We start from the raw sequence: 13,609 nt of genomic DNA on the forward strand, positions 1-13,609 counted from the left end.
CATTTTCAGAAAGTCTAAAGGTTGTATGTCAGAACAGCCTTTAGACGGCATCATGATCACATGGTAGGCAGGAAAGAAGAGTCGCAGACAACATCTACAAAGCTAAATATTTAATGGCGACATTTCACAGACAGAGCCAACCTCTCTAGTCTCTTGACTGATACCCAGGAAGCAACAGAAAGTGATTTACAGTCTTTGAATGTAAATCAGGTGTAATGTATACTAGGGAAGAATAACACACATACTGCTTCAAAGTTCAACAACAAAGTAAAATCAGTCGCAAGTAGAGCACAGGAATCTGGTTGCCACAAGGATGGTACAAACTAAATAACGTAAAATGACCGTTTGAAAAGTGGTTTACTGAAAATTGTGATATTATAGTTTCAGTCAATCCCTGATTTACTCATCCAAGTGTTTTCGGCCATTTTGGCTCAGAAGACCTCTCGTCAGGTTGAAGTTACGTAGATCAGACAGACGTAGTATCTACTGTACGGTGTTGTTTCTTCTACTTTTAGTTTGGTCTACATTCCATTGTATTTCTAAGGTCCGTGTGCACACAGAAAAACGTGAAAAGAGGCACAGACAATATAACTGCACACATCTGTGTGGATATACAGAGCCTTAAACACAATGTTTCTGTCATAATGACAATGCTGCTCAGTATCAGGCTCTTTTCCGTGCCCATTTTTTTGAGGGGGACACACGGGTGGGTGGAGATAAACGGGAGTATTAAAATAAAAATAAAAAAAACCTCAACATATCCAAATGGGCTGTTACTGAATTGACGAAAACATTAAAGAAAACCCTACACATCCAGTTTGATTTGGCATCCGCCACCACGTTGGGTTAAAACAATAAATCACATCATATTTCCATCCACTCGCCCATATCTGGAACACACTGGTAACGTTTGGATGCCACAAAAACCAAGAACACGATTTTCCCGGTCAGAGGAGTCACGTATATCAAATGTGTAAAAATCTGTTTCATATGAGACAATGTGGGCTGTCGAGATGAAAACCGCGGTTTGTACGTGAAACACAGAATGGAGCAATATGTTTTTATAAACGAAACATTCACACTAGACACGAGCTATATCTTGATGCGAAAGGCAGTGGCCTGTGAGCTGGGGGGCTCCGCGGTGGAGGTGGACTGTGCGGTGGACTTGAACAAAGCCTTGAGGATGGTCTGAGGGTCCACCTCTGGGGTGGGCTGAGAGGAGGCTCGCTGACCGGCGGGGCGAGACAAGGAGGGGGGCAGGCCGTCTTTCTTTGTGCCGCTGCTTGCTCCTGGAGTGTCACTGAGCCTCCTGGTGGGAGTCGAGGAGAAAATGTCCCAAGATGAACCAAAAGGTGTAAAACAATATGCAGGGTCCCACTTCTCACCTTTTGAATATTCAATGTCAAAGTGAAGCTAAACCAAATTACTTCAAATGAAGTGAATTACTTTTTATCAGTATGCATTGGGAGTGGTCATTCAGAAACACTATATCATTACTTGGACTGAATAACCCAATCACAAAATGTCTTATCTGATGTAACACTGAATATTTGCCAAACATGCAAATGCTTATTCAAGTAGGATAATGATCCAAAGCTGCCTGGATGGTCGCTAGTTGAGTAAAAGGCAAATTGAATAAAAGGTTTAGTCATTATTCTTTAAACTTAAAGAGAAGTAAAACGGTCTACATGAATCTCAGGGTGACATAACGGCTCATGAGAAATATCCTCCATAAAGTGCATTAAACAACAGATTCATTTGAAGTGAAGGAATGAAGCCCTGTGGACTCACAATAGAATGGGCTGATCCGAAGTGATGACGTTTCCCTGAATATGAAGGTTACACTTCATGGGTTGCCCTGAGGGGGAGACGAGAAGAAACGATAAGAACAAAACAGAAACACCCAAACTCCACCAATCTGTGATGCCAAATGCATCCAACTCGTCTATCCTCTCCAACAAACGTACACATGGACGGCCCTAACCAGCAGACTCACTGTTGTAGTCATTGACCTGCATGCAAAACAGAAGCCAGAGCCCCAAACCCAGAGAGGTTCTGACCCGAGCGTCCTTGCTACTGGCACTCACCGTCCAGGCAGCGGTTGTTGTACTTCCTGTATGCGCTCACGGCGTCCTCTTTACGCACAAACACCACTTCGGCCACGCCCACCTTCGCCAGCCGCGCTCGCTTCAAGGCCCCGCACACACAGAACAGTTCCTGTGGACGAACAGACGCCGAATGAGTCATCACAGCACCACAGCATTTCAAAGTGTCATGAGCACACTGTGAGATTTACTCACAACTATGTCCTCCTCAGTGACTCGGGGGTGCAGGTTGTTCACCGTGATTTTGGTCCCCTCCAAGGGACTAAAAGCAGGCTAGAAACACAAACAAAAACACCTCATGGTCAGGTGTATGAAGTGAAAATGACAAGCATTACGGTAAGGTTAACACGCCAGTAAATCGATGTTTTCCCAGCAACAGAGTTACAGCTATTGCGCTCTTGTCACCATAACGAAGTGGTCGGCTGAATAAAACAAATTGGGGTTTCACGACAAACGCCATCCTAGAGCAATGACTGTATGTTAAGAAACCAAGGACACAGAAGTCAGAGTCTTTGTATTAAATCCTACATTTAATTACTGTAAGGGTGCAGGAGAAGGGAAGCATAACGGAAGTAAAAGCTGAGAAGGGGACATGACTGAGCTCCTAGCATGGAAAAATGTCCATATAATGGAAATAATTCAAATATTATAAAAACACAGATTTAAAAGTTACTCAGGAGCTTATCTTCAAAATGTTTGCAATAACTATAACTATAATATTGGGTGGAGACAGGCTACAAAGGCAGGGACGGTCTGCATACTGAGCTACAGTACAGAGACAAGCAGGGGGACGTTGTACCTGAGGGGGAGCAGGAGCTGCTGTGCCGGCTGCTGCCGCGCTTTGCTGGAGGGTCCTGGAGACCGGCTGTAAGGCTGCAGCGGAGGACCGGGTAGCAGCCATGCTGGGGTTGGGCCGGGTGGGGGCCACGGGGACAGGAGGACGGGGGGCTGTGTAGGCATCGTTTTTAACCACCTTGGTGATTGGGCCCGACATGGAGAATGTGGAGCTTGGGCCTGACATAGAGAACGTGGAGCCGACTGAACCGGGCTGTGAGAAATACAGGAATGGAAAGGAAGTGATTCAGTTAATGCGGGAAACAGACACTGGATGAACAATAAAATATGTATGCGTTTCAGTGTCTGTGCTGATCCAGACAGTATGTAAAGTCAGGTCAGCTGTCATGAAGCGGCACTTACCCGTGATTGTAGCATATTATTAGCAGTAGTGATCTTTATTTGTTTACTGTGGGTGCCATCGTGCTCGTTTGAGAGAGGCTGTGGGAGACAAAAGGATCTATTTTAGTAACATGTTTTACAATCTTAGCCAGTAAACAAAGGACACGTAGTGTTCACTATCAGGGGAATATGTTTACGAACACAAAAATAACAGCTCTACCTGTGGGGCAGCGCGTAGTCCACCGGACATCCCTACTGCTACTGGACGTTGCTGTAAAAAAATAAAATCAAACATTAGAGTACAGTAAGCAGCTCAATGTGCTTTTAGACTCCAACAAGCAAACATGCAGCACAGCAGCAGACAGTGTCACTGATCTCCTAAGAACAAAGCAACTTCGTTTAACCTCACCTGGATGGTCTTGGTTATTTTTAAGGGTGGTGCAACACCCGACTGCGTCTGTGTCCCCCCAATGCTCCTCTTGAGGCTCAGTCTATCACGAGCATCCATCATTCTCTTATTATTGCTCAGCTGTGGCGCCACGCTGGCCCTCGCACTCAGTCCTTGTATATGAGGGTTAAACTGCCTCATGTTCACGCCGGCGAGGTTGTTGTTGTTGTTGTTGGCGTGTATCTGTATCTGTGGCACGAGTGCGTGGCTCTGCAAGTGGTGCGTTGCCGCCATCGGTTGCGTGGTCTGTGCGGGGAGACCGAACGGATTCTGCACCTGCTTGCGTGAGTTGATCATCTGTCGAGCATCCTGCACTCCTCCTCCTCCTCCTCCTCCTCCTCCTCCTCCTCCACCACCACCTCCTCCTCCCCTGCCACGGATTTTGAAGCGAGCGTCCTTCAGAACCAGCTTCTCTCTGGCATCTTTCACTTGAAAACCTGAGGGAAGATGGAGGTGTATATTTAGCGTTACTCCCCAAAACGTCCCGATCAGATGGCTTTCACTCTTTAAGTAGTAGAGCGTTTACCTGCTCCGAGCCGCTGTCTGACATCATTGGCCCCAATCTTTTGCCGAGCATCAAAACTCTTGCCAACTCCTCCTGCTCCCCGTCCGAACATTGGTCTGAAAGACAACACGTTTCTTTAAGTTTAGCAATGGTACTGCAACACCTATTAGGATCGTGAAGACAGTGCTCCATTCCACAATTAAAAGTTCATAAGAACTTACAATATGAAAGCTACTTTTGATAATATAATTATTTTTTTTTTCACATAGTAACTCAAAGGCAGAACTAATATAATGGCTGTCGTACTAGGCCCTGCTATTTGAACAGACAATATAAGAATATAATTTATTCTACGCTTTCTCACACTATGGTAGAGGAGGAACAACAATACGACGTTTTAAACTTTAATTTTAACAAGTCACCGCCGTAGTTTACTCCATTGTATCCAGATATCACATTTGTTCAATAGGTGTGACCACAAACTTGCTTTGATGCCAACGTAAATATTAGCTTGCTAGCTAACTACGCCTGGCGAGTGAAGCTACAAACAAAAGCAGACTGGTCGCGCGGCTCTTCGAACGTATGCGTTGTCTCGAATACTAAATATTTGTTTGGTCAAAAAGAGGTTGAATGAATACGTAACCACAATTTTCCAAATTCAACGACGAATGGCTTCACACAGAAAGGCCTACAGCTAATACATACAGCGTAGCCTAGCGTACGATGCACTCGCTGATTGCTGTAATGGGCTAACGTTAGCTTACGATAAGGAACTAACGTTAGCTACAACCAGCTCTCAATTCACGTTATGCTTTTAGAATTGTTACTACAAGCATCTCCATCCTTAATAAGCAAACATCCGTGCATTCATTGAAAGTTTTAATACCGTTTAGCTGGTGCCTTGAGATTAATACCGCGCTGTCGTATTACTTCATCCAAAGAGACGTCTGCCATTTTCTCACAATGACTCACTGCGCGTGCGTGAATTACATCTTTTTACCTAAGGCTACGGAAGACGATTTGGGTCAGAACGCGAACTGCCTGTCTAGAACTGTATTAATATTTAATATTAATATCAACGTATGTTGACTATAGGCTTTAAATTAATGAAGTATGTCAATCTATTGTTGAAACACACTGATTATATTGCTTAAAAACGTAACAACTGCAAGTTAAAATTAAAGTATCTGCGATCGATTACTTTTGCCAGAATACAAAGGACATACACTCTTCGGCCCATGAGCCTTTGCGCGAAATTGTCGCAAAAAATACTGCGGTTTTGCGTTATACATACAGTTCACAAGATTCAAAACACTGTTTGACATTTAATTTTTACGACTTATTACTCAACACACTGGCAACTAGTGATGCAAATGAAAAAAACTGCTGCCAGCAAACCACAGTCGGCACCGTGACAGAGACCATCTGGGCACAGAGACTATACCCTTCTTCGACAGTTGATTTGTCATGCCTTAAACTGATGAGTAAGGAAAATAACGACGCGGGGTGACGCCCGTGTCCTCGTAAACATAACGAGAAGAATTTTTGAAGGGGCATAGGTCTGTCTGCTGAGGTGACTCACCTACTTTGTGAGATGCCTCGTGGAGCCAGGACCTTCCCCGTACCCTCCCACTGTAAAAAATTAATAAATTACAAATGCAAAGCTAGATGAATGAAGTAAGAGCGTACTTGTCGGTATAACAAACACAAGCCCAGGTTTACTCTCACTGTAATGAATTGATGATATAATACATACCTTGTCAAAACATCTTAATCAATAATATGCTACGTAATATCTTATGCCTATTCATTTTATGTTCTCTGTAATATTATATAGATAGAGGCTTCAAATAACCCAATTGGCTTTTTGCCTCTTACTGCACTGTGGTATTTATTTATCTCTGTTATTTTATTGTTTAAATCGTTCAAAATAAAGAAACTAAACTAATAGGTAAAACTGTTATAATGAAATGGTCGGACTATCTATAGAAGACTAAACTATTATGTAAATCTATAATAATATAATGTGACGTTAATAACGAAACCATAGCTGTGTCCCAATTTAGCTGTGTCCCAATTTAGTGGCTGCATCCTTCGGAGGCTGCATTTGTAGGCTGGTTGCTTCACAGCGGCTGCGACTAGTCTGTCCCTTTACGAAGACTCCTTCAAATGCAGCCTTCAGATTCGGAGGACACAACTGATGGATCCTTCGCGCCCACCATATCCCAAGATGCATTGCGTGCCGATGAAGATTTTATTTTAATCAACATGGCGGCAGCTGGAAAAGAGGCATCATTCACTTTTAAATGTAACTATTGGGTTTCAATTCACTCAAATATCACCGATACAAATGTTAAAACAAAAAACAAGGGACCTGATAACATCATTTATCAAAATGATCGGTTAAGTTACGTGACGTTCGTAGCTGACAAGCTAGCGGTCCTGGTCGCCCAAAGTAACTTTACGTTACTCACTGACTCACTGGGGTGCTGAGAGTGGTTCAGTGGTCGTGCGAGGCCGAGATCCTCCTTGTGGCACTGGCACCGCAGTGGCTAGTCTGTGGCAAGCGTCAGTCAGGCGTCAGGACTGTGGCAAGCGAGCGACACTCGTTCGACACCCGTCAATAAGCTGCCGAGCTGAGCCACATTTCCTGAGAACACCCGTTGTTGCTACGATAGGTCAGCTGCCATAAATCAGTTTTATCATCATAGTAGATTCTAATTAACTGGAGAAAAAACTTGTTTTCTAACACATAGATTGTAAACCCCTGAATATAAACAGCACCCATTGAAATCGCATGGGAGATATAAGTCAATCTATGTAGCTGGCTTAAAACGGTATGCCTGTGATCAACCAGGTTCAACTTTTACTTTACTGAAATACTGCCGCCATCAACGTCATTGTAGCGGCAATCTTCCCTCCCTCCGTTTGGGTCTACTTGTTTGCACTGCTTGCTTCAGCAGGCAGAGTTTGTTTACAGGTCTGTCCAGTGTGTTGGTTTTGTTTTTCACACCAACTCGTCTGACTGTTCCACTGGAGTCTGGTAATTACTACACAACCAATGATCCAGTAGTTGCGAGGAGCAGTTTCATCCATTATCAAAATGATATATCCTGGCACAAAGTTCCTCTGTAATATCCGCCACCTCTGTCTGTCCATTTTGTATCTCATCATCCCAGCCATGCTTCCCTTTTGCACAGGTCTTGCAAGATGATCTTCACTGGCATCATGAGCGGCGGCAAAAACCCAAGAGGGTCGTAAATAGATCTGACAGTGGACAGGATCCCACGTCTGGTGACAGGCTTGAACCTGAAGCTGTCAGTCTCTGTGCACCACTGAACCCCAAGTGCAGGTTCCATGGGAAGTGTGTTGTGACCTAAGTCCAGGTCTTTGACTCCAGGAACTCTTTCTTTGTCTGGGATAGACAACAAGACTGTCTTGCTGTTGCTCATCCACTTGGTCAGATGGAAACCTCCTCTTGAGCACAAGTCTTGGAGGTCCTGTACTAGGCTGACTGCCAGATCCTTTGTTGCCACTGGATGCTCTCTGAATCTTAACAACTCTTATCCCCGTGGTGAGGAACGTACCACACTCTGCCTTCACTGTGACTGAGCTGCTCAGTGGCTATTTTCTCGGCGTAACCGTTTTCAACTATGCTTTTCATGAAGGTCTTGTAATCTTCATGGAAGTTTCAGTTTCTTTTTGAATTTTCTCTTGAGAGTATCAACTCGCTGCTGAGCAATGCAACGATTATTTGGCACTCTGATGTTTAATTTCTCAGTGGCAAACTCATGCAGTAATGTCCATCGACCACCTTAGCTGACCTTGGTGGTTTGGTGCATGAATTGGAGATCCTCTTGAGACATTTCTTCCTTCTCTTCACAGCTTTTTTTCTTGGAAATCTGTATTGTAATGCTTCACTAGCAATTCTTTTATTTCCACCACTGAGATCCGATTAGCGGTGTAGCTCTGCAGTTTACCGCTGTCTGTCTTAAGCCCCTCCCCCTTTCTGAGAGGTCCATTGATCAACCACCCCAGGGCTGTTTTGACAGCATGTGGCCCATCACCTTCACTATGTATGACCCGCCATGGCTCAATGGCTTTTGGGATGTTGGCACCTATGAGCAGACCAACCTCTGCTTCAATGCGCGGGAGATGCTCGTCTTTCAGGTGAGGCCATTGTGCAGTATCTTCCTGTTGTGGGATGTTTTCTTTCATTACTGGGATGCGGCTGTGTGTGTAAACACCTTTGGCAGTTCAATGTATGCGTTTTCTTCAATTCCACAAACTTCTAGGTCTGAAAGAACACAACTCTTCATCAATTTGTGACTGTTAGAATTGTCTTGACCCATTGTGTCGTGAAGAAACTGGGTGCGCTTTCCTTTAAGGTTTAGTGTTTTCTGTAGCTCTTCAGTGCAAAAGGTTGCAGAGCTCCCAGGATCTATGAAGGCCTATGTTTCTACATACCTTTCACTCTTTCTGGATTTCAGCTTTACTGGTAACAGAGCTAGAACACATTCTCCTTCTCCAGCCCCAGTTGTCACGAGGTGTAAGCCGAACAGAGGTGGACTCAAATGCTGGATTCAATTGTATGAAAAAGATTTATTTTTTTCTTTTAGAGAAGTGGAACGAGATAGGAACGCTGGATCATGAGCCAGAGAAACGTTGGGGAAACCAGGAGAACGCAGGGGTCCGAACGACAGGTGCAACTGGATATAGAGAGATTGGTTAGTGTGGGCGTCCAAGTAGGGGAATGTTCCAGAGAGGGGAAACTGAGACTGTCTTACTGTGAGCTGGTGAAAACACAACTGGAGGGTGAGGCAGAGACTGACTGGCCGGAGAGTGTTTTCCAGTGTGGCGGCGGGTGAGCAGGCAGGTGGTGAGGCAGATCCAGGTAATGCTGAGATGTGGGAGAGATGCAACAGGAAGCCAGGGAATCCGTCAGACTCGGGAGGAATGAGACTGGAACGAGGCTGGAACGAGGAGACAGGTTAAAGACACGACAACAACTTCTTTAGTCAAAGAAAACTCGAGAGACAGGAGCTGGCCTGATTACCACGGGAATGGTAAAACGATCTGGCGAAGACTGGTGCTCCTGCTGCTCCTTAAGTAGGGTTCTTGATGGTGAATGAAGAACAGGTGTGACAGCAGGCAGCAGCCAGACTCTGCCCTGGTCTCCACAGAAACCTGCTCACCCAGCCTGAAACTCAGAAGACACACCTCCCAGCCAAGTCAGATCATGACACCAGTGCTTCCACATGACTCAGTGACACATAGGCACTTGAGATAGCGTTGCTCTCAGTATTGCTCTCTTCAACTCTTTCTGGTGCAGCATCATCAACTTTAATGGCATGGAGTATGTCTGGGTGCCACTGAGAACAGGTCTGACACTTCATTCTCTTTTTGCAATATTTACTAAGGTGCCCCAGTGTAAGGCATCCAAAGCAAAGGCCTTTAGACTTCAGGAAGTCTATCCGTTCTCTGTTCGTCAGTTCTTTAATCTCATCGCAGACAGACAGAGCATGATTCTTCTGACAGAATAAACATGGCTTGTGGAAAGCTGTAACAACATCTTTTACTGGGCTGCTTTTCTTTACTGTTGTCTCTGAGGTTGTATCCTGTACACCCGTAGCAAAAGTGCTTTCGCTTTGACCAGTTTTCCTGACAGTTCTCTCTTTTGTAGTTTTATCCTTTTCTTTTGTGGCTTGGTAACTCTCCACAACATCTCCAAAAAGAGGATCCAGTGCTACCTTTGCCTGCCGGTCGATAAACTAGGTTAGAAAACCTTGCTCGTCCTCTTCCTCTCTCATGGATCTCAAATGTGGTTGTTCTCCACTTCTCTCTCATTTTGTCAGGAAGCTTTGAAATGACAACTCGCATGTTAGTAGGATTATCCATTTCTTCCATGAATTATATATCATCCATAGTGTTCCTACAGCCAATCAGGAAAAGAGCGTAGGCGCTTAATGCTTTGCCATCCGCTGGTTTGATCTGAGGCCATTTCAATGCCGTATCCATGTACGCGTTGGCTATCTTCAGCTCATCTCCATAATGCTTTTGGAGTAACTTTCTGGCCTGTGAGTAGCCTCTTTCTGATGACATATGCTCACAACTGCCAACAAGCTCTTGTGGTTCCCCACTGGTATACTGCTCCAAGTAGTGAAGCTTGTCCTGACAACGGTCAGTTTTGCTATCCACAGCATGTTCAAAGGCCCTAATGAACGATTTGTAAGTGAGAGGGTCACCTTTAAACACTGGAATGTCCCTGTAAGGGAGGTAAGACATAGTCTGCTGCTTCACAAGCACTTCAGTGATCACATTTTGTCTCTGCATGACTTGATACAGCCCATTTTCATTGTTTCCAGACTGACAGTGACTGTTATCATGAGATTGGAAGCGTTGCGTGTCTTGTGCGGACTGCACCGCTATGCTTGAAACGTGTGCTGCTTGTCTTCCTACAGCAGTGTTCAAAGTTGGCCTAGCTTCACCTCTCTCTTCCCTTTTCTTACTTTGAGAACACTTCTTCGATACATAACTGCTGACGCCGTCTTTAGCATTGTCATATTCTTCAAACACCTTGAGCTTTGCACTGGATTCCACAATTGCAGTATCATTTTCTAGTTGTTCCACTGTTTCCATTTCAAGCGCTTGCTTCCTTTGTAATGCAGCTGGATGTGCAATCAGTGCTGCATGCTCTGCTTCTTCCTTAATGCACACTGAGGAGCCTGTGGTTGCAGATGAAGCTACTGAGCGACAGCTTGCAGATGAGCCAGATTTAGTTTTACTCCGATGCCGTCTTGTTCCAACTTGAGATATGTTGTCTCCTGCATTAACATTACCGTGTTCAGGTTTGCTTGCATGAGAATCACTTGTAAGATGAATTCCACTGGCATATTTTTGATCTGTTACTTTCTTCCACATTGCTGAACACCAGTTTTCAGTGTTTTCCACAAAGTCTCTTATGGGTTCAAACCAATTATGCTGATCTGCTCGTCTTTCATCTTCATCAAGTAAAGCTGTAACTTCAGCATTAATATCTGTAGTGGCCATTTGTCGTATAAAACAAAATAAAACAAATAATAATCAAACGCCACTGATGCACCGTGGTTGGTAATTTACGCAGGTAGGAAAGAGTAGATTGTCCATACAGGCTTCCGATTTTCTTATTTATTTGGTAAAGCAAACAAAACAAGCAAACAAACAAAAAGAACAAAGGAACTCCTGTCTCACGCTGTCTCTCCTGTGCTGTGCTGGTAAAAAAGTATAGGCCCACCCCGGTGCATGCTGGTCCTATCTACCTACTCCTATATATAGCCAAAGGTGCCCACAGTGTTTACCCAAAGAACTAACAAACTAAATAACCCAAAACTAAGTACTTAAACAACAAACATAATATAACTAAACAAATTACTATTAAAGAGAAAAAACAATCTTAATATATCAAACAATCAATCTAATCTAAATAAGCAAACATCTAGCATAATTAAACAATACTACTTATTAATTAAATAACAAAATACTAATATCAAATAACTAGCTCCAATAATATCCTCAAACTCTTTGAACACTTTGCTAAATTTCTGATATAGCATATCTTCTACTTCATTCACATTCGTGTCATCAACTTTAAGGTTTTCAATTGTTTTCATCATGACTGAAAGTTGAGATAAGCCGATTGATTCTGTCTTCCAGTGCTCTTTCAGTGGGCTTTGGCGCCCTCTTTTGGTCAGAATCTTCCATAGCAACACACCGTTCTGTTGTCTCAGTCGGTGCACAAAACCATCTGCATTGGCTTCAAAACAGTCCGTTTTCAAATGAGAAGCTAATATCCAACACTTCCTTTCAGTGTGCACCGATTTTCCACAGATAGCTGATGTCCAACTTCCACTAATATTCACCGCCTCCACTGTATATAAGCCACGGTAGTTCCGACGGCCGTTCCAAAGCTAGCAGCGATCTCTTTATGCTAGGTACTAGCTAGCTCCACGTGCAATGTACGTTAGCTTTCCGTCTGTTGATTTAGTGGCGAAATCTTCCTAAGAATCATCCACAGTAACTTACGTTATCCATTATGAACGCTTTGACTTGGTCCTCATCCGTGCAAAAGGGTTTGTTCCACATGATAATCCTTTCTTCTTTCCATCGTGAGCGACGTTTTCTGACTCAAATGTAGCGGCAATCTTCCCTCCGTCCGATGATCCACATTACCACTCAGTTACAGTCTGTGTTTGGCAATAAGCTTGACGCGAAATGATTCTTCAGGAGGCAGTAACTCCATTTAAAAAGGTTTACTCAACAAAAATAAAGTTACAAGAAACATTCTATGCTCAACTTGTCACAACGGTCAATAAACTATCTTAATAGTTAATCAGTCTGCTCCTCAACTGAGGGCTATTGGCTGTGACGTAGTCAGTAGCGCGACTAAAGGAGCATTTCAACATTGTTTTTACACAAATCATTTAACACATCTTGTTAAGTCTCATATGGCTCTTACAGTCATGATTTAGGCCGTTTTGAAACAAAAATACAAGGCCTTAATAGTCAAAGATTATCAGCTGCAATAATCACTAACTAATACGTGTTTCACTCTTTTGTTTGTTTTTCACTTTTTCGTGACATCCAAGCATCTACAGCAGGGGTATTCAATTAAAGTTCAGCGAGGTCCAGTTGGAGAGAATTTCCTCATCCAAAGGTCCGGAACACCAAATGATGTAACTAACTTGCGCTGTGATTTAGTCCCATGTATATTGAAGTAGCCATCAGTTGTATTAACGTCTGTATGTAGTCAACATCTGACTGTCAAATCAAATAAAGAAAGTTCAGTTGAATAATATCTAAACAATATTTATTGTCAGATTTAAAATTGAACTGGATTAATTATAGATAATATATACTCTAATAATAAATAAATGTTCTCTTAAGTAAGATGTAGGCTGAATTAAAAAATGAAATACATATCAGTAAGCTTTTGAAAAATGTGACTCTGAAAATAAAGTACTTCATTTTAGAAAATTAATCAAAAAAGCCCCGATATCCATATTAATTTCTTCTAAAAAGAGAAATTAGTGTGCAGGGACTTTATCTGTGGTTATTGTTACCACTTGTTTCAGCTCTATTCCTCTCTGTTAACATCAATGTTGGACGGTGAATTCATGTGTTAGGATTCTGATCTTTTTTGGCTTTTAGATCGGTCATTGTTTGTACCTTCATTTCGGATTTGAGTGGCTACGTTTGCTCAAAAGATGCGTGCTTTGTCTCGTAGTGGCGCTTCACATTACCGCTTCTAAACTCACTCCACGGTCTCTGAACATATGACGTACTGCTTTTGATCTGCCTGTAGGAAGACTGAAGATATACGAGTCTGTACATTCGTGG

At 43.2% G+C, this 13,609-nt stretch overlaps 2 protein-coding genes, 1 long non-coding RNA gene and 1 other non-coding gene across 4 annotated transcripts in view; 2 read left to right on the plus strand and 2 right to left on the minus strand.

Moving 5' to 3' along the window:
* Window positions 1-95: 95 nt before the first annotated feature.
* poldip3 (polymerase (DNA-directed), delta interacting protein 3) lies at window positions 96-5,196 on the minus strand. The gene is made up of 10 exons (XM_068719186.1): window positions 5,121-5,196; window positions 4,256-4,350; window positions 3,691-4,166; window positions 3,502-3,552; window positions 3,303-3,380; window positions 2,905-3,153; window positions 2,301-2,378; window positions 2,088-2,217; window positions 1,792-1,858; window positions 96-1,309 (listed from the first exon to the last, which is right to left on the minus strand). Exons 1-10 carry the CDS (start codon window positions 5,186-5,188, stop codon window positions 1,093-1,095), a joined length of 1,509 nt encoding a protein of 502 aa, XP_068575287.1. The 5' UTR covers window positions 5,189-5,196; the 3' UTR covers window positions 96-1,092.
* A 505-nt stretch (window positions 5,197-5,701) lies between these two features.
* On the plus strand, window positions 5,702-5,855 carry LOC137878779 (U12 minor spliceosomal RNA). The gene has a single exon (XR_011103641.1). It is a non-coding gene; the product is annotated as a U12 minor spliceosomal RNA (small nuclear RNA).
* Window positions 5,856-8,863: 3,008 nt separating this feature from the next.
* LOC137878308 (uncharacterized) lies at window positions 8,864-9,373 on the minus strand. Its single transcript, XR_011103604.1, has 3 exons — window positions 9,291-9,373; window positions 9,022-9,207; window positions 8,864-8,943 (listed from the first exon to the last, which is right to left on the minus strand). It is a non-coding gene; the product is annotated as an uncharacterized lncRNA (long non-coding RNA).
* Window positions 9,374-9,547: 174 nt separating this feature from the next.
* Window positions 9,548-13,609, plus strand: part of fam234b (family with sequence similarity 234 member B) — a 13,338-nt gene continuing 9,276 nt past the window's right edge. Inside the window, exon 1 of the mRNA XM_068718568.1 lies at window positions 9,548-9,616. The gene's annotated coding sequence lies outside the window, so the exon portion shown is untranslated. The remainder of the gene's footprint in view (window positions 9,617-13,609) is intronic.

The sequence above is a fragment of the Cebidichthys violaceus genome, unplaced genomic scaffold (assembly GCF_023349555.1).
Source record: "Cebidichthys violaceus isolate CVI_PGR_0920_01 unplaced genomic scaffold, fCebVio1.0.p SCAF_23, whole genome shotgun sequence".
In the NCBI taxonomy this organism is placed as follows: Eukaryota; Metazoa; Chordata; class Actinopteri; order Perciformes; family Stichaeidae; genus Cebidichthys; species Cebidichthys violaceus.

What these genes read in the sequence shown, in the direction of transcription:
- poldip3 (XM_068719186.1), bottom strand. Translation starts at nt 5,188, where the DNA reads ATGGCAGACGTCTCTTTGGATGAAGTAATACGACAGCGCGGTATTAAT. An exon ending in CAGACAGCGGCTCGGAGCAG is followed by an intron (nt 4,167 to 4,255) that starts GTAAACGCTCTA and finishes ATCTTCCCTCAG; the next exon opens with GTTTTCAAGTGAAAGATGCC. An exon ending in CAACAACCGCTGCCTGGACG is followed by an intron (nt 1,859 to 2,087) that starts GTGAGTGCCAGT and finishes TCTCCCCCTCAG; the next exon opens with GGCAACCCATGAAGTGTAAC.